The 20358-nt window shown below is 42.0% G+C and overlaps 1 protein-coding gene across 8 annotated transcripts in view; it reads right to left on the bottom strand.

The window, feature by feature from the left end:
- Positions 1 to 3913: 3913 nt before the first annotated feature.
- COL11A2 (collagen type XI alpha 2 chain) overlaps positions 3914 to 20358 on the bottom strand; it is a 48963-nt gene continuing 32518 nt past the window's right edge. For all 8 annotated transcript variants that reach the window (XM_053472712.1, XM_053472710.1, XM_053472715.1 and 5 more), the window contains 34 exons: positions 19853 to 19906; positions 18363 to 18407; positions 17850 to 17903; positions 17398 to 17451; positions 17204 to 17257; positions 16680 to 16787; positions 16489 to 16578; positions 15735 to 15788; positions 14792 to 14899; positions 14404 to 14511; positions 14165 to 14218; positions 13498 to 13551; positions 12683 to 12790; positions 12441 to 12494; positions 12299 to 12352; positions 12034 to 12087; positions 11456 to 11509; positions 11249 to 11356; positions 10899 to 10952; positions 10404 to 10457; positions 10078 to 10131; positions 9686 to 9739; positions 9462 to 9569; positions 9054 to 9107; positions 8922 to 8975; positions 8353 to 8460; positions 8211 to 8264; positions 7763 to 7798; positions 7243 to 7296; positions 6787 to 7036; positions 6533 to 6645; positions 6379 to 6447; positions 5978 to 6211; positions 3914 to 5017 (listed from right to left, as the gene is read on the bottom strand). In XM_053472712.1, coding sequence (XP_053328687.1) covers positions 4871 to 5017; positions 5978 to 6211; positions 6379 to 6447; positions 6533 to 6645; positions 6787 to 7036; positions 7243 to 7296; positions 7763 to 7798; positions 8211 to 8264; positions 8353 to 8460; positions 8922 to 8975; positions 9054 to 9107; positions 9462 to 9569; positions 9686 to 9739; positions 10078 to 10131; positions 10404 to 10457; positions 10899 to 10952; positions 11249 to 11356; positions 11456 to 11509; positions 12034 to 12087; positions 12299 to 12352; positions 12441 to 12494; positions 12683 to 12790; positions 13498 to 13551; positions 14165 to 14218; positions 14404 to 14511; positions 14792 to 14899; positions 15735 to 15788; positions 16489 to 16578; positions 16680 to 16787; positions 17204 to 17257; positions 17398 to 17451; positions 17850 to 17903; positions 18363 to 18407; positions 19853 to 19906 — 2766 coding nt within the window. In that variant the 3' untranslated portion in view covers positions 3914 to 4870. The remainder of the gene's footprint in view (positions 5018 to 5977; positions 6212 to 6378; positions 6448 to 6532; positions 6646 to 6786; positions 7037 to 7242; positions 7297 to 7762; positions 7799 to 8210; positions 8265 to 8352; positions 8461 to 8921; positions 8976 to 9053; positions 9108 to 9461; positions 9570 to 9685; positions 9740 to 10077; positions 10132 to 10403; positions 10458 to 10898; positions 10953 to 11248; positions 11357 to 11455; positions 11510 to 12033; positions 12088 to 12298; positions 12353 to 12440; positions 12495 to 12682; positions 12791 to 13497; positions 13552 to 14164; positions 14219 to 14403; positions 14512 to 14791; positions 14900 to 15734; positions 15789 to 16488; positions 16579 to 16679; positions 16788 to 17203; positions 17258 to 17397; positions 17452 to 17849; positions 17904 to 18362; positions 18408 to 19852; positions 19907 to 20358) is intronic.

The following is a 20358-nucleotide window of genomic DNA, read 5'->3' as shown; positions in this document are numbered from 1 at the left end:
GATCAGTATCTCGCAGGGATCAGGAAAGACCAAATCTGCTTACTTTATACAGAGAGACCCCCGGATATACCCGTGGGGAATGCCCCCCCCCCTGAGATAAACGTAGGCATGCTCTTGCAGTGACTCGGCTTACCCGTTCATCTCCCCAACATATCAGGACATAACATTAATCATCTGTTCCTTAGCAGGTGTAAAATTTTGGAAAATTGAACCTCAGATGAACGACAACACATGACATGTTACACCGTGTCATGATTTTTTCAACAAAAATAAAGTCAAAATGGATAAACCATGTGTGAAAAACAAAGTACCCAAAGTTTGGCGAGTCCTGTCTAATTTTTCATGGCTATATTGCTTACGAGGGAGCTGAATCAATGATGCTGCATTTTAACCCAAACGAGACTCAATGTAAAGCCTTCTCTGGTCTCCCAGGAACATAGCCTAAGTGATCTGCTTTCTAGAAATATGTAGTTTTGTGGGTGCTTTATGGCTTCTTTGTTCAATATTCCAGTTACAAATCCAGCACACTAAATAGTGGGGGGGGAAACACACTTTTTTAAAATATATGGAAATTCTACCCAAATTAGGTATTTCTAAAATAGCGGGTGGGGTGGGGTGGCCGGGCTCGCTATGTGTTATTTGGGGAGGGGTTAATAATAAACAAGACTTAATTTGCCAGAATCTTATGTTTATTGGTTAAATGGTATTGAAGGTATTTCACGGTTACAAGTAAGAGCCATGCCCGGGGGTACGTAGTGGGGCATATGCACCTTCTACAGTGAGGGTATTAAACATGCATGGGACAGGCATACGGTTCCTGAATCTAAGACGAGACCAACGACTGATTAAGGTTTGAGTCTTTACAGCAGAAAAAAAGCAGACTATACGGGCTGAACGGCTCTGATCATCCATTGGTTTCTATGTTGGACGTTGATCTTAAAGTTGTGATGTCTGAATTGGCGCAGGATGGAGGGAGTGGCAGTCATGTGACCCGAACCATATAAACAACCCTAACAACATATATATATATGGGGATCCATTTTATATTCTATAAATAATGTGATGATGAGTTATTGAATAGCATTATTTTTTCAGAACTTGACTAGGCAGAGATGGAGCTGGATGTGGCAGAATGGGCTACAACCTTGTACAGCATGCATATGGCTACAACACTGGGCAGAAAGGCCATACACCAAAATATTTAGGTAAAAGCCATTTATGTAAAATAGTCATTTTTATTTTTTCACTGTAGTATCCTTAATCCAGTAATCCATGATGAAGATGAAGGTACCGGTTTGTTCCCTGTAAACGGCATCACCGATCACTTACAGCACTCTGGCGCCACCTCTCTCTGCTCATTGGTATTGATAATTGATTCGTATTTGCGCTCTGCGCCAACTTCCTGCCCAGCTACAGATGACACAATAACACTAAAATCTCCCATTGGCTTCCAGGCTGTGGCTGGGCACGTGACATTTAAATATAGATTGTAACTTCCCTTTATGGCGGGGACTTTCCGCTTGAAAAATTACCTGATCTCGTAACCACGCGATGACGGAATAGAAAGCGATTTTTATTCTCAGTAAATTTTAATTATGTCTATAGCTAAATAAGCACATTGAGTGCTAACCCCCCAATTGCTATATTAAACTTAAATAAAATAGACTTTTTTTTAGAGAAGTTACCAGCAATTAAAGCTTCAAACATTCCTTAAAAACCTTAAAAAGTCCTGTCAGAGGCTCTCTTGCAACCTTAGGATATATTGCAAATTATACTTCTCACTGGCCTTTCGTCTCATGTCTCTTATTACACTGTGAGCCCTCTGAATCCTTTAAGGGTCTCCTTTCTGGCGGTTGCCATCGAGTAGCCAGTGGTCCTCATTTTCCACAGGATAGCCCAGCGGCTGAAGCTTCAAGTCCCCCAAATCTTCTTAAGTGTACAAGAAAAGTCTGTACCACAGGTGACAGGGTCTTTTAAACTGGACGAGTTAACTTGGCACCGTCATTTGACAGTAACAGTAATTTAGGCTGGAAAAAATTTATAAGACCATCAAGTTCAACCCTTCTACCGATCCTTACTGCTGTTTATCCAAAAGAAGCCAAAAGACCCCATTAAGCTATTTTTCAGATTTTGCCACTATCCGGCATGTATCAAGGTCCTTATCTGAGTCCGAGGTGCATGTCCCCTATTCCAATTCTGAGGTGCCAACGAGCCACAACGTTCCTCAGAAGACTTCGGCTGTGCTCCAAGCCACAGTGCCCTGTGAAGAGACTTTCCATCCCTTGTGTACGGCTGTATAACCAGTCCTGTTTTTCTTACCTGATCAGCCAGCACTAGTCAGTATAGTCTTATCTTGTAAACCAGCCTTTACACTGTGAGAGTGTAAGAGCGTAGCGTGTGGTCATGTGTATGAATGTGTAAGTGTGTGTTAGCAGGAGTGTGTATGTTTGTTAGTGTGAAGGGGTGCGTAAATATGTGTGCCAGTGGCTACCCCCCTCCTGAGCCAACAAAGTAGGTGTGTATGAATAATAATGTGTGATTGGAGTGATGTGTGATGGGAGTGGGCTTTGATGTGTGATTTATAGATGTGATGGGAGTGAGTTGTGATAGGTGCGAGGGGTTGAGTGGTTATTTGTGAGGGAGTGAGGTGTGATTGTGTGATAGATGTGAGGGAGTGAGGTGTGATTGTGTGATAGATGTGAGGGAGTGATGTGTAATGTTGTAGATGTGAGGGAGTGAGGTGTGATAGATGTGAGGGAGTGAGGTGTAATGTGGTAGATGTGAGGGAGTGAGGTGTAATGTTGTAGATGTGAGGGAGTAAGGAATGATTGCCCGATACGAGGCGTGATGTGTGACACAGTAGTTGTATGGGAGTGATAGATATGGCAGGGAATTGTATTGTGTAGTAGAGCTGAGGTGTGATGTGTAATAGGTGCTAGGTGGTGAGTATGTTAGTGTATTCAAGTATTTTACTGAGTGTGATACAGTGTGTCTAACTATTTTACTGAGTGTGTGTTAGTGTGCCTATAGGTATGTTACTGTTTTTTTTAGAGGTGCTTAGGTACCCCAACCTTATGTCTTGCGGGGTGAGTCCCGGCATTTTTTGGTTACACAGCTGGTCAATGTTTTGCATCAGTTTGTCCGAGGGTTTATCACTGGGTCAGCTTAAAAGAAGTCCACACTTTGGAACCTCTTTCTTTAGTAAACCCAATGGCGAATTCTCCTCAGTGAATTTCAGTCTATGTGGTATTATTACTGGTATTTAGTGTTGTTAGTTCTTGGCATAGGAACCTAAACATATAGGGGATAGGGTAACTTTAAATATTAACTTTGTTAAATGATTCATTGTTTTCTGTCCAAATCCAATTCTCTTTCTGTGTTATTTAGGTGAATGTTCCCGTTGACTTCTCGGCCCCCGAGTCCCGCAGAAATGCTTAGCTGGGAATTTGATACAAGCGCCTTTACGCTGAACATTTAATTCTATACACTGTGCCAGGGACTTTCTCCTTCACAAGCCTCATTTGTCATGATGCAACATCTGGATCTGTCTTATTCAATATTAAGGAGCGCCAACCCCTTCACTTCTTCTATTGTATAAAAATGAACATTTTCAAACATTAAAACACAAAAAGTCCAGCTCTATCCAGGCTTCTCCTGCATCGCCGCACGAGGAATATTAAGTAATAATATAGTTTGGAATTTAAACTCACTAACCTTGTATGATCCACATTTTATACCAGGGCTGCCACCAGAAATGGTGCCCATTGCAAACCTAGAGATGGCCTCTCCCTGCCCTGACCTCACCCCGGTTGAGCCACCCCTTTATAATCCGTTTGGACAGGCCCAAAAGATTGCAAATTTTTGTGGTTTGCAGAATTGTGTCCGCTAACTCATAAGAAATGCACCCATCCTGTTATTTTATTCCTCTGTGGGATTCACCTTTTGCACATCATTTATTTAAATAAAAGCGGAGGAAACAGTAGATATAGGTAGAGAGCAGGCTAGAGGTCAGGAACTGATGCTAACCAATCAGAATAAGGGGTGTGACAGAAGAGCAAACAGGAAGTTGAGAGGCAGGAAGTAATGCATGGACATGCGCAAAAACAGGAACAAAAAACAGGAATAAAAAAGCAGCAAAATTATAGATTATATATTACAATACAAAAAATACTTACAAACATTACACAGTAATTCTCTGAGCACCTGTGAGGTTTTTTTGATCTCCTTGGTCAAATAATAAGTATTATCTCTGAGCACCATAGTGAAATTTCATTCACAGAATTTTTTCCCATCATTTTCAGGACATTTTTTTTTTAAATATTTATCCCAGGTTTTGTGTGCAAGGGAGAAGGGGAATCCATAGCATTTTTTATTATTTTTAAATAATATTTAAAACTTTTATTTATCCACAGAAGAAAAAAAATAGAGTCCTGTTTTTTTTTGTTTGTTTGTTTTTTAAGGCGCAAAAGAGCTCAGGGAAAAGGTTTAACGATAGATAAAGCTCTCTATGAATGGAAAAAAGAACGGCTTGTAATGTCTTCATTGTGATCTTATAGGATATGGCATGGGGACCCCATTTTTTCTCTGTGAATGATGGGTTTTAAAAAAAGCCTCAAATAATTCTAGCTAAGAGTCTATCATAAATCTTTCTTTGGTCATGCGAGGAGCCACCCAGTTTTTTGGTCAGAGTCACGCGTTGAGTGGGGCCTTTTGGTCTTTTGTTCCGCCTCGTCAGTGGGGCGATGCCTTCTGTTCCTCATCGGCTGAGTTTCTTGAATACTGGTGTACAGGAATAAAGGGGGAAGGGAGCTTCTCCGTTTTATTTTCAGAAAGGGGAGGAATTGTATAGGGAGAGGAGTTATTTTTTGCCTCAACCCCTAAAACATACAGGTCCCACTTCAAAGCCAAATTTCTGGTTGGGTTCTCCAAAGTCCATGAACATAGCGTCCCTTAAAGGAAGCTGATCCACGCGTGGAGTGTGAATCTCCAGTACAGTCTTGTCTGTGCCTTTCCTCATCTGTAAAGAAAGTATTCAAATATTATGTGGAATTCTCAGTACTATCGCAATGAGCAATGTTACCAAATGATTGACAGTACAGGCAGGACAGATGATATATTATTTAAAATGTTGGTGCTACAATCTCTTTTAAATTGTCACCCAAAAATATTTCTAGTAAGCCTGCAAATATGCCTCTTGTTTAACCCCTTCAGTCACGAGCGTTTTCATAACCAAATGATCAAAATATAAAATGTTGTCATTTTTACCATGTTTACCATGATTCCCCTTTTCCATATCTGATGGACATGCACAAATTTAGCATCATTTTGTTCAGAATTAGGGCCTTTTTAAGTAATAATTATTTGTGATAATAGATACATTTATGTTCATCTCCTGATTACAGCCAAACTCCACATACATGATTTTTTATGTTTTAGAGGGCCACATCCATGCTTTACATATTACCCTATATTACATATATTTAATACTATTGACTTAATCAGTTTTGTGTAGTTTTTTTTTTGTTTATTTTTGTACTTATAGTGGAAGGGGTGCTTTTTTAGATTTTTTTTCGTTTTATTATTTTCATTTTTTTGTACTGTTCCTAGTACAAAAGTGAATTTTCTGGTGGGTTTCAACAGTTTTAGCAAAGTACTATTACCAATACCCCCATGTAGTTGTATAGTTAACATTGACCACTAGATTATCTTGGGTTTTTTATTAGGCCTTTGCAGATTAAGACTGTTGCAGTATTTCATCTCAATGAAAAGGTCTTCAAGAAAGCTTCGGGTAACACCATTCTTCAAGGAGCCATTTGGTTTATTTAGTAAGCCAAGAGAGTATGAAACAATTAACCTCAATGAGTTAAAATGAATTGGGAAGAGCCAACACCATCATATTTTTCTGAAAGAGGGCCAAATTAGTGCGTGATTTATGGTGAAATCAATGAGTAGAAATTTCAAGAAATCTTCCACTTACCGCACAGCCATCTCTTAGAGCCTTGATGTAGGGGCTGTTGTAGAAAGAGAGGTCCTCATCGTTTGAGCCCATAAAGTGCAGAGCCTTCTGGTAGGTGTTGGAGGAGGTGAGGTGCCAGGCAGCTGAGCGGTGGCAGTTATATGTGAAGTTCTGATGGGCAGAGACACTCAGCAGGCGGAGGAAGGTCAGCTGAACCACGCCAATAGGGATACCGTCTGAGTCGACATATGAGAACTGTGGAGAGATATGTTTACGAAAATGGTTGACAAAGCAGAAGAAACCAACAAGGAAAGGAGAACAAAGCTCTGGAACTGGTTATAGAAACATAAGAAAGTGTTAGATTGGTAGGTTTGACTTTGCTCAACTTTCTGAGGAGCCATAAACATCTACTGTGTGCTCACCTTCCTGCCATTCCTGAATTTGCTGTACCAGGTCTCCTTCTTCTCCGAGCTCCAGGGTGACATCTTGACCTGTGTGAGATGAGATGCAGAGTTAGCAAAATATTTGGCTTGATTGCCATGCAATTCGCTGCTTACTTTAGACTCTTCATCTAACCTTCTCAATGTCTTTGCTGGGGAAGATGCAAGATTCTGCTCCAGCTGTAAAGTTACAGAAGACCTTAAAGGAGTCTCGTGTGCAGCCCTGGTTGGGGTCAATCCAGTATTCGCCTGAAAGAGAAGGTTGGGTTTAGGCATCAGTGTTGTAACATGGCAAGAACATGCTTGTGCTATAAAAAACCCAATCCTGTTGACCTCATATTATATTTGACTGTAAGGTCCTATACTCTTGGGTAAGAAGCCTCCACTCACCGTCTGGCATCTCTGGATGGCACAGTATCAGCTCCTGGCATGTTCTGGCTGGATGTTCTTTGGTGCCCAATGGTGTCCTCATAAGCTCAATATCTTTCTTGATTGCATCAAGAGAACCATAGATCTCCTCCATGCCATCAGCATATTCTCCAGCTGGCTCATCCAACATGATCTGACTGGCATCGATTGAACGTTTGTTTTTCTTGGGCATCTGGAAGGGTAGAGGCTGAATCACCTCACCTGGAGGTCCCTGCATGGGGCAAATAAAAAAACACACGAGTGATACTCTGTTCATGTCATGTGATGTGACCTCATCTCAATAGCATGGCTGTTGGGTGTAGAATAAGTAGACAAAGCGCTAAAGGCACAATCCCAACAGGAACGCTGACATACATGTCTTACAACATTAAAACTCAGATGAATGTGAAAAAGTGAATTGCTCAATAAATAGCTTACCGGGGGCCCAGGTTGACCCGGTACTCCTTTCTGTCCCTTGGGTCCAGCTTGTCCCTGTGTGACAAAGGAAGAGAGAAGGATGACTAAAGAAAAGATGTTTGCTTACTTGCAGTTGTATTCAGAACCATTGGAGAAATAACAGGGAGCTATAGAACACCTCCATACTGCCACATGATGCTAACAAACCCAGGTAACAGTGTCAAACGTTTAACTGTCCCGTTACAGAGATCAAAGAATGGAAAGTTATGGGTTGTGGTCTGGAGTATGCGGAGTGGAAGAGATGGCTAATTTGGCAATAGTGTAGCTTGAATGTGGGTAACACATTGTGTGCATATAACATTTACAATTAACCTCTAAACAGAAATGTGGAATGTACAAACCATTCTAGCCCAGTGGAGCCATCAAACCAGAACAGAGAGATAAGGAATCGCCAGACCACAAAATATATATTGGCGGTTCTTATATGTCATTAATAAGCACCCAGCCCTTCCAGTCTCCTGGTGATAGATATATTACTCACCGTAGCTCCTTTGGCACCCTTAGGACCTTGAGCACCCTTTGAAGAAAAAGAAATGCAGATTAATATGTGAAATGGAAACATTGTACAGGAGATACCTGGATCAAAAGCAGGAAGAATAGGTAGAAGGTTTGAACCTGACAGACTTTTTTCCACCTAAATTACTATAGATATAACTACTAAGATACTGTGCAAGGAAGGTAGCAAACGTACTTCGGGTAAAACTGAGTTCATCTACTACATTTACTGTCTAAAACAATCTACTTGTCACCCAGAACTTTCTGAATAAGGGAAACAAGAAAAAAAGAACATTGTGGAAGGGCAAGAGATATCCAGCATCTGATAGACGAGGTGGAGAAGGAGACTGGGCACCAAGAATTAAAATGTTTAGGCTGTGTAATATATATACGGTATATTTAAAGAGGGATAGGTGTAGAGAAGAGAAACTTACAGGGACACCAGCAGGTCCACCGGGTCCAATGGGACCTGTGACACCAGGAATACCCTGTAGGAAAAGGGAAGGGAGTTTTATAAAACGTATCAAACAACATACAACGTAACCAATGTCCAGCCCAGGATCTAATGGTGCTCACCGTCTCTCCTTTTGATCCAACTGTTCCGGAAGGTCCAGGCATGCCCCTGTCACCCTTCTCACCCTGCTCTCCTGTTGGTCCAATCAGACCGATAAGTCCAGGATGACCCTGTCAGGAAATAGAAAATGGAAGTCACTGCATGGGAATCTGGGGTTAAGCGATGCTCCTTTCATACAGCAGGTACAGGGATTTATCCCACATTATAATCTAGTTATCCTATATGATTTTCTATGGTACATATGTTAGAGTTTTCAATGTTATTTCTCCTCGCAATGGCGCAAACAGTCCGTTCCTGGTCCCAGATGGCGCACAGGTCTGGAGGACAGGCAGGGATTGGTCTACCTGTGCTCATCAGGGGAGATCCTGAAAACCTGCTGTATTGGAATCACCTGAGGACTGATGTTGAGAGTATCTGCATTCAGGACATGTGTTTAATTACATGTTGTGTAGTCTTTTACATGTATTTTAACAAATCTGGCCATGTGGATAGCATGTGTTCATAGAAAAGGTGCCCTCTAACACACTAGGTCTATGTGCGAAGGTGCATTCGTGTACAATGGGCTGCTTACCTTCTCTCCCTTGGGTCCAGTATCTCCCTTGAGTCCTGGCAATCCAGGGGGTCCCTATAAAACATACAGTTTAGTTTGTATATATCTTGTATACATCTGCACAATACATACACCTGAAGAACTCCAGCTCACCATGGGGCCTGGAGGTCCAGCTTGTCCAGTCGCACCTGGACGACCTTGTTCACCCTGCAAGTAATGGTAGGATTTGTGAGTAACTTTATTTAATGGTATCTTACAGTATTAACCGGTCTGTCTATAAAAATACATCTATCCTTTACGCAAAGAAAAAAGTCACATATAAATAGTAGATGGTCCTGGAGGTATTCTGAGTGACCTTGTCTGATAACGTTTTATGACACCTCTGAAGTTTTAATACAATGTGATTCCAGTGCAAACTTCTGAATATGGTTTATTCACCATAGCAATGGAATTACCCAAATAAAACAAACATTTGGAGCTAAAACCCCAGAGCCGGATCCAATCATAGTAAACATATAGCCACCATCTCTCCTGCTGCCTTGTTACATATCATTCACTCACCACAGCTCCTGGGATCCCGCGCAGTCCCTCTGTGCCTTGTTTTCCTTGAGATCCCTGAGGACCAACTGAACCGGTTTTACCAGGAGCGCCAACAGCGCCATTCCCACCCTGAAAGGAGGACAAAATGGAGGCCATGAGAGCTGCATCCGGTTAAAAATTGAAAACCAGCCACAGTTAGGGAGATCACTAGTGTCAGGCTTTAGAGAAGGTGCTGTTGACCATACCTTGGCTCCTTTCTCTCCTTGGCGACCTTCAGGACCAGGTGGACCAGCAGGACCCTACAAGAAGGATAGACTGTGATAGATGTCTGTACAGACTAGAATGATTATTAAGCAACACAATAAAGAATTTCAGAGACAATGAAACAAGAGAAAGCTTACAAGAGACATGGAGAAGGAAAGAGCCAGAGGAGAAGACACCAGAATAGACAGTAAAAGGCAGAAAATCATCTGTCTAACCTTAAAAAGGGTAAGAATATTGTAATAACCGCTCTAAAGAAGTGAGCGGTCCAGTGGCCCATCTTCAGATTTATTCTCTTTAAATACACGATAATGATGGAACCATGTAGGGCCACTTTGGGCACTATGGTTAGCATTAATCTTGAATCCATACTCACCCGCTTTCCTAGTGGTCCCGGTGGGCCGTTCTCTCCAGTAGGACCAGGAGATCCCTTAACAAGAAGACAAGGAACTCTCGTTACATTGTGTTTATGAGATGCTGTATCTATGCATGTCTCAAATACCTCAATTAACTGACGGTCCCATGGAAGCCAGCAGATAACTAGTTACTAAAATTGGTGGGATATAGTCGCCATTGGTGCTGGCATCCTGCTTTCCATCATCTAGTGGCTTCATGTCCGTGTGTTTTTAGAAGGGCAGTAATTCTTTAACACATGTATGAGTGAGCTATGAGCTACACTTACAACACGATAGGACCACTTACCGCCTCTCCTTGTTCCCCATCTTCTCCTCTCTCTCCTTTAGCTCCATCTTGACCCTGTATGATTATAAAGCAATTACAGTAATATTATTAATAATAAAAAAAAGCAGTCAGAGCATTACAGACCCCTGCATTATTTAAATATCCCTTTGTATATTTCTATGTGATGTGTACACACAAAACATGCGCGTTTCACAGCCGGAATGGGTGTAAAGGACACATGAAGGTTAATTGTACTGACTACTTTAATATCAGATGTTAGCTATAAACTGGCTGAGGATAATGGGAACTTCGGAGCTGCAAGTTGGACACCCCCGCCAGCAAGCCATGAGTCCAAATCAAACAGAAAAAGAACTGGAAACTCAGATCTTCTTTCATATACGGAGATCTTTAACGATCACTAATCTCATACTGTTATATAAGAAATGTAGCTCAATAAGTGATATTCCAACAGATCCCGCAATCTCTGTAGTAACAAGTGACACATTTGGCACTTACCCTGGGTCCCATCTCTCCTGGGGGGCCGGGATCTCCTGGGAATCCAACGGGACCCTAAATGCAAGAGATACCAGTTACTTCCAGTTTGGCATCTTAATGTGTTGTGTTATATAGCCCAATATACCACGTTATCAGTTACAACTTAATAATAAAGCTTTTGTTACAGGTATCCTACAGACACAACTATTAACCATCATTACACTTATTATACTACTGTACCATACAACTATTAAGAGCATAGCATTATTTCAGCGTAAGAATGAATTCATACATGGACTTATTTTACGTCTCCAATGAGGTGAACAGAAATGGGAAATGTAATCCCTACCAGAATCTTGGTAAATACTCACAGGATTTCCTTTGGGTCCATCATCTCCATGTGGGCCTTTTCCTCCCGGAGGTCCGGCCTCTCCCGGTTGTCCAGCTTCTCCCTTCTCACCTCGGTCTCCATGTGGTCCCTGTGAATACGATGAGTGTTACAGATTTCCGGAGAATGGCACCGGCTGCGTCCTACAGCGTAAGAGATCTGCGGTTCATGAGATGATCAGATCACTCACCTTAGGTCCAAGCTCTCCAGGGACACCAGGGACGCCGCTCTCACCAGGTTCACCCTAAAAGAGTAACACGGTTCCATTAGAGCATTTGGTCAAGTAGTATGCTTCTTTAACCAATAAACATATGATCGACTCTTTGGAAAACCAACTGATGATCCAAAATGTAAGCACCCACATTAAAAAAAAAAGTTCACTCCAGCGAGGGAAGCCTTTCTCAGGTTCCATGATTTTCTGTCTACTCACTTTTGTAAAGTGTCTCTTTCTTTAGTTCGTGGTCTTTTATTAGTACCGTACATGTCTTGATTGTATTGGTTTTATTTTGATTGGTTATTTTATAACGTGGCGCGTCTATGTATAAATAAATCTGCATTTAATCTATGTGTTATCATTTATACGCACGGCGTGTGTAGTGATTCTCCAAAAGAGTTCACAATCCATGTGTCAGTTTTATGGAAGCCCTCAATAGATTCTCAGATACGTTCGTTGCGTCTACTGGCTTCCCAGCCAACAGTTAATAAGTATCAATGTCCGCTTTATTATTTAGTGGCAGGGCAGGTATTTAAATCAAAAGGATCATATACCTTCTGTCCTGGTGGGCCCAGGTTTCCTATTCCTCCAGGAGGTCCTTGTGGACCCTGCAGTAGACAGAAAGTAGTCAGTACAGAGACAGCAGGAATGGGAAGAAAAAGTTGAGACACAGGGTAAGAAAAAATGGCGTTATCTCAAGTACGAGGAAGGGTCATATATAATAGCATATACTGAGTGTATAGGGTACATATTAATGTGGCTATTAAATTAACTGAAAGTACAGGGTAATTCGCTATCTAATACTAGGCAGTTACTCACATCGGCTCCAGAAGGTCCAGCAGGGCCACGTGGTCCGGGTGGTCCAGGAGGACCCTTATAAGAAAGATATGTAAATATTTTTCAAAAAACACAATTTGCAAATCAAATATAAATAGTACCATGTCACCTAAAGTCGACATACCAATGGGCCAACATCCCCTGTCTCTCCCTTCTCTCCAGATGGACCTGGTAGTCCCTGAAAAAGAAAAATGTGTTTAGCCAACATGCATATAATAAGCTGCCGGTAACCTATAGAGTGAGAGCACTTCTGAAACACATGAAACCCGTTTGTGCCGAAGTATGCGACACTGGTGCCCCCTTATCTCAGCTCTATATCGTTATTGTATATTGCAAACTCCTCTCATGCCATATCTGCCCCATTACCTGCAGACCAATGGGTCCCGGAGCTCCTGGGAATCCTCTGGTGCCTTCATCACCCTTTGCTCCAAATATTCCTTGTTGACCTCGTTGACCAGGCTCTCCGTCAGCACCCTAAGTGGAGAGAAATGATTAAAACACTTATTATCAAATATTAATAGGTATATAATTAACGAATGTCATTTATGCGTCATTGGATGGATAATTGATCTATTTAATGTGCAAATTGAACTTCTTGCCCCTTCCATTGGCATTCCTTCCATTTTTAAATAATTCTACCCTAAGACTGCTGAGTCTGATCTCACTATACGGATAAGGCCCTGGTAATGTATCGTCTATCGGAACGCACGTTGACTTATGTTACTAGACGTTCTGTAGAGCATTGATTTGGGGACAATAAATGGAAGGTATCCATGGATGCACATTTCTTTATTACAGCTGATATCGTCGTGGAAGGTAAGAACATGAATCTAAACAATAATCTACATCCTTGAAAGGTTTAAGGGCATTGCAGAATATGTTTGAAGAGATATATATATATCGCTATTACAATATGGGAAATTGAAATGAACAATAGCTCTAAAAATAACAATCTTAATAATGAATACATGTGAAGAATACCGGTAACAATGGAAACGAGGGTCCTTGTCTTGTGAGCTGACAGCCTTTTGGACTTAAAAATCATTATACCGCCTGAGCTGTGCCTCAGTTTTTAATATCAATAATTGACATAAAGTGTTGCTTATTTACCAGCCGGTATTTATTTCATCGCTGGAACCTCTCCTTTCTAAACGTTATTAATCATTTAGTGAGTTACTTACTGCAGCTCCTGGTTGTCCAACAGAGCCAACTGGACCAGACGGGCCGGGGGGACCCTAAGAAATAAAACAGATTCAGCGTATTAGCAGAGCCCAATTATCACAGTAGGCAAAAAAAGTCAACTTTTAAAAAGCTTTGTAGAAGGGGCAAAGGTGTGAAGCGCTTTGGGTAATTAAGGTAAAATGTATTTGGGAGAGGCTTAGAAAATACCCCAGTTGGTGGATGGGGCTGTCGATAACTGCCCCAGAGGTCCAGGTCTGGGTATTATGAACTATTTGTGCCCCATTCTAAGATTATTATCTCTAGTTCACCATTTACAGTGTGTGTGTTCAGCCAGTCATCGTCTTTGTGTATCGTGAATCATCTTCAATACCATTTTCCAAAGATAATTTAAAGAAGAATATATGTGGAAATAGGAGAAAATATTGGGAAAGGATAAGATAATGGTGTCTGGAAAGGGGGACATAGTTGAGGGAGATATGATGAGGTGGGGAGGTATTTAATGATGGGACTGGCTGAAAGGAGGCAGAAATGAATGTATGGGGAGAGATACAGTGGTATAAGGTATATATTATACGTGAGGTGACATGACGGTATCTGAGGATTGAGGATAAACCTGTCCTTGTTTAAAATGAATTTACAAGGACAACATTACAGAAAGCTACTCACGTGTTCTCCTTTGTTCCCCTTTGCTCCTTTCTGACCATGGTCTCCAACTTCACCCTAAGAACATCAGAACATATTACTACTGAAGCATGTTTAGAAAGACACGCACAATACACACAGAGACAAAAGAGACAAGTTCATACTAAACACACACACAACATACGACATATAACAAACATAAACACATGCGGACACAAACATGTTCCACGCCCAGCATGCAATGTCAAAATAAAACTCCGAACCTTGTCTCCATCCTCTCCGGCTATCCCAGGGGGTCCAGCGGCGCCGGGTAACCCTACAGGCCCTTGGACGCCATCTCTACCCGCAGGGCCAATGGGACCTTTCTCTCCCTGGAAGAAAAATCATTGAAGAGACAGTAAGTATATATATAGTAGTTACAGTAATGTGTAAAATGAAGAATAAATGAAGTCCTGCGTTCCCAGATAAAAGTTTGATTAAGAATATGTGAGCCCATTAGTGTACAAGAACCCCGTAGCTCATATTGGGATAAATGCACCACTAAGGAAGGAAGGCGATCCTTTACATTTAATGCACGGAGGAAGCGTTACATGATTTTATTTACATGTTTACCGTAAGTTACTATGAGCCATGGTTACAGAGTATACGTACCGGTACTCCCTTCTCCCCTGCGGAACCTGCTGGTCCCTGTGGTCCTGGTCTTCCTGGGGGTCCAATAGGTCCTCCTTGGCCTGGTCCACCTCTCTCTCCTGGGGATCCCTGCAAGGGTAAAGAAGAGGTCACGTTGTAGCATCAAGAAAAGACAGTCTTTTTCGCTGGGATTCCAAAAATGATTGGCCAAATCTTTTTTCGAAGACTTCATCCATGAGTCCTTTATTATCTGCATTTGTAGCCAGCTTCCAGAAAGAGACTATTCGCAAATATTTAGACAGGTGGCATTTATAAGGCCAAAGTCCACCTCCCCAACATTTTTAAAAAGCATAAAAGTTCAAATAAAAATTACTGGACAACATCCATGGCGCTCGGTTCCAGTACCAAAACATTGGATTAGCGATCACAGCGTACCAATGGAACCCAGGAGTGATGGAGTGATAAAGGGCCGCTGGAACACAGGAGTGATGGGAGTGATAAAGGGCCATTGGAACACAGGAGTGATGGGAGTGATAAAGGGCCATTGGAACACAGGAGTGATGGGAGTGATAAAGGGCCATTGGAACACAGGAGTGATGGGAGTGATAAAGGGCCATTGGAACACAGGAGTGATGGGAGTGATAAAGGGCAGCTGGAACACAGGAGTGATGGGAGTGAAAAAGGGCCATTGGAACACAGGAGTGATGGGAGTGATAAAGGGCCTTTGTACGCCTATGATGATTTTCCATTAAAAGTTGGTCATTTCCAGCTACAACAGTTATTTACAACATTAACACCGTCTGCGCTGAATTTCTGATCTATTTTATGTTATTTTAATGGACAAAATTTGCTTTTCTTTAAAATACATGTCAACATCTAAGTGACCCAAACCTTTGAACAGTAGTTTTTTTTGTACATGAAAAGGCTCCATCCTATCATTAGACTCTAATAAGTAGACACTTACCGCAGGGCCAGGGGGTCCTGCAGGGCCTTCGTTACCCTTCAGACCTGGACCACCCTAAAAGAGAAGAACAGTAATGGTCGGTTATCAGTAATTTTTGGATGCATGTTATTACTTGATCTTCTAACGAAAGGTTTGTTGATTGCACACAGTCCGGTACAGAAGCTGATCTGCCCCAATCTTCGCGGGTATGCAGCAGAAGCTGATCTCTAACAATGTGTAATTGAGGGGTATTTTATTTGGGTGCTGCACCCCAGCTGCCCCCTCCACTGCTGGGTCTGGGGTCTGTCTGCATGTGACTGGGCATAAAGCTGCCACTGCCTGTCTGTTACACGAGACCTAGCGGGATATAGCAGACTATATCGGCCTGATGCTAATTCTGATACTGAAGGAAAGACAGGAAGATATGGGATTTGTTTTAAAGTCATTATAACATTAACCAATAACAAGTATGACATCATACATTGCTAAGAGACGCTACAATGTAAATTGCCATTAGAATAGAAGATGTGATTGAGCTCTACTTAAGACCCAGTAACACATCAAGTTGCGCAGACAATTACCCCACTTTATAATTTTGCATCTTTTTCCAAATGATCTCTAACAATATGCTATGCTTTGGGTACCTGCTGTCATAATGTATATTTTGTATATCTGTATTGATAATTGTTTGATCTCTGGGATCTGCAGATATCTCTCATTAAGTCATGAAGGGCACCAATTTGCAAATGGGCGACGTTCAGCCGTTAACACTTACCGGGGTACCAGGCAGGCCTCTCTCTCCAGGGAATCCTCTTAAACCAGCTGGTCCATCTTTTCCGGGAACACCAACAGTCCCTGGGTCTCCCTAAGAATGGAGGAGAGAGAAGTCAGGACAGCACCTGGAACGTGCAATATAGGAAGAAACCTAGAAGGAGGAGAGAAGCCTCGTTCTGCCCCAACACTCACCTTGGTACCCTCCTTCCCAGACGGTCCACTCAAGCCTTGCTCTCCTGGAGGTCCGGGAGGGCCAGGATGTCCTCTCTCTCCCATTGGACCGGATTCACCTTGAGCCCCCTGGAAAGGTACGGACAGGTATGTGTCAGCAGTTCATAATATATAATATGTATACACACTGGGCACTTAAACCAAGCGGGACGATCTGTGAAATCCGGCTGTTACTGGACCAATAGGACGGGACGTTTTACAAGATACACCTGAGACAATTATTAGCAGACAAAAAAAGTGAAACAGTCCACGGACAATCCCATTGATTGCGATGTACAACTGATTATAATACAATACTGAGAATGCCCTAATAACATAATGCTTAGATACTCGCTGTCATGTCACCAGTATTATCTACATTATCAATACCCAGATTCAACAAGATGCATTCCTGTCCAGCGATGGGAAAAGATTTTATAAATAATAATGCCGAGTATCCGTACAATTAATGGTGAGAATATGTTATTTCGCCGCACGGATCTCACCTGTGCTCCTACAACACCGGGAGGTCCTGTTGTTCCCACCTTTCCTTGGAAACCCTACAAAGCAGAGACGCGGATATTATTCTCACAGTTGGGTCCATAAAACATTTACCAAAAGAAAGCAATTCTATGAAACCATTTCATTTTAATCCATTTTCTCACCATACACACAGTAACGCTGGGAAAGATCTACTCACCACTTCACCTCTCTGTCCGGGGTGTCCTGGGATCCCGTCTTTTCCTGGTGGTCCCTGCGGGAGAAGAAGACAATTTTCAGTTGAAGGCTTAACCTCGGCAACAGAAGAATACGTTGGTCACTGAAACAACTCCCAAAAAGTTTCAAAATAAAGCTGGAATTATTAATGCACTCAGGAAATCAGGATAAAGTTGCCTGTTTGCAAACATCTCACTTGGTCCTGTAGGACACAACTCAGCAGAGTAACGCGCATGGTACCTCGTCTAGAGTATTGGGTACAGAGGACAGTTCTGGAGTACGATTCTGAAGACCTCATCTCCAGAAGGTTATTCAAAGAGTTCAGAGAAGGGCAACTAAAATGGTGCATGGTTTGCAGGATAACAATTACAAGAAAAGACTACAGGGTCTCCAAATATCTGGCTTGGAGGAGAAAAAAGAGAGAGGAACACTTACAGGTGGTCCTTTGGGTCCTGGGAAGCCGTTAGATCCTTGTGGTCCAGGAAGACCCTAAAAAAATGCAGAGAAATGATTTACGGTAATACGAATTAACAAAAAAAAGAGACACATTCCAAACTAGGATACATAAAGAGTTAAAAGTGCTGATCAGTTCTACAAAGCATTGGGGTCTGCAGCTTGTTAAGCATTAAATACACAGAGACTTTGGAAAGGCCTTTTTGATTTCTATGGCAACAACATATTAATGCACGATTTTGTGTCAATTAAGCTTTCCCTGACAAATTATAAATGAGGCAAAATTCTAAAGGATTACCCATTTTGGGAAGTATTGGGAGGAATGTTGATAATGCTACATTTAGTTTATTATTTTAGGTGAAACCTTTTAAATAACATTGTGTGTGCAAGTTGTGAGTATGGGGCATGCGAGAATATATGACGGTATGAACATGTGCCGGGGGATGGGTATACACAACATAGGAGATCTTTACATCAAGCATGAGGGTAACTTACTCTTTCTCCTGCTGGCCCAGATGGGCCGTCACCACCAGAGGTGCCCTGGATTTTGGAAAACAAAAAGTGAACATATTAGTGCCAGACACAAGTGCACAGGCAGCATGGGAACGTATAGAAAATGCAAGCAACAACTATACACACAGACACACAGCTTACACAAACAGCCACACAACAAACCACCTGATACACTAACAGAAAACCACTGGGGTCGACTTACTAACCCCCAAAATTGCAGAAACTAAACGTTGTGGGGCTCGTGTATTGAGGTGGGCTTGTTAATGGTGATAACAGTAATGTCTGTGAAAAGATACCGAGACTGAGACAGCAGGAAACAACAAATTGCCCCATCAGTGATGGCAGAAAATTAGGGAAGAAATAACCATAAGACCGGCTATTCTGTGTATTGTTCAGTTTTACAATATTTTCAACATAATTAGAGAGATTGTGATTTTTGCTATTGATAGAAAACCTGGTGGACATCAACCAGCACTATGTATTGTGTTCCCCTAAGGCCGTGTAGAGCCAGACCACAATATCATATCACAATATCATATCACAATATCGTATCACAATATCATATCACAATATCATATCACAATATCATATCACAATATCGTATCACAATATCATATCACAATATCATATCACAATATCATATCATGTTCAAAGGCTCCCCAACTGTGCATCCATTGGGAAATAAAAAGGTAAAGCTGAGGAGCGGTATCATTCTGTGTGTTCTATAGAAGAATTCTGAATATAGCCTTCACCGCTACGACTGCGGTCACTAAATTATTGGGAAGTACTATTTACCATGCCTGTATTAATAGAGGAGCGGAGGGCAGAGAACTGAGCCCTATGTTGGAGGGGTTTGTTGCCTGCTGACCCAAAAATCAGCCAACACGATGCGATTGGACATATTTTGAGCAATAACATTTTAGGGAGCGATCACAAAACGCAGACACGTCTTATTATAGAAGTAATCACAAGATATGTGGAAAGAAATGCATAGAGATCCGCAGTGGATATTTTTTACCCGCTGTGGGGTGTTGGTCAATGTGAATAAAGGGGTATTTTCTGAGATGCTGATTTTAATTAACCGAGGATTCCTTGCGAGGGAGTTTGTGCCTAATTAGAAATGTCCTGGCTATAAAGACACGTAGTAATAACCAAGAATAAAACGAGTATATGACGCTGAGAGGTGTCCGGAGGTGCGCAGGCAGACAGGCGGTGCGTACACACACTTACACAGCGCTACCCGTGTGACACAGATACACTCGGTATACACAACCCTGCAAACGCACAAACATACAAACCCACCGATCACGCACGCTGATAGTAATTGGAACACCATACATAAAAAAGGACAGATAGATTAGGACGTCTTCCACGCACACTGCCCATGTTAATAAGGGGGTAGGATTTCCACACAAAAATTGCCGTTAGGCGCGTCACGCAGACTCGTGGGCAAGGAGTGGAACGTTACCCACCTTGGGGCCTGATTTCCCAGTAGCTCCTCTGGGTCCTCTCTGACCTCTAGGGCCCTGGAAGATTAAAAGTTATGCATATTATATTTCAACGTACGGAAGGTGAGAGCGTGTATTGTAACTCTAGCCTGAGTCTGCAGCAATAATGTCTGAAGAAAAACAATGAAATGAGGCCGGGAAATAACGCAGTGTCTGTATTCTTCATAACACATGGAGACTTTATTAACGAGACCTGTAGGGGAGACGAGTAATAATACACGGGGACTGTGCTGCTGGGATCTGTAGAGAAAGCTGAGCGGCAACACACATGGGCCATACTATTTAGATCTGTAGGGGAAGCCAGGTATAACACACAGGTACTGTGCTTTTTGGATCTGTAGAAGAAGCTGGGTGGTACCACACATGGATCATACTATTTAGATTTGTAGGGGAGGCCAGGTATAACACACAGGGACTGAGCTATTGGCATCTATTTTGCAAAGCTGGATAATAACACGGTGATTTTATTA

The sequence above is a fragment of the Spea bombifrons genome, chromosome 8 (genome assembly GCF_027358695.1).
Source record: "Spea bombifrons isolate aSpeBom1 chromosome 8, aSpeBom1.2.pri, whole genome shotgun sequence".
In the NCBI taxonomy this organism is placed as follows: Eukaryota; Metazoa; Chordata; class Amphibia; order Anura; family Pelobatidae; genus Spea; species Spea bombifrons.
Note: the sequence above shows the minus strand (reverse complement) of the source record. Positions and strands in the feature narration are given on the sequence as shown.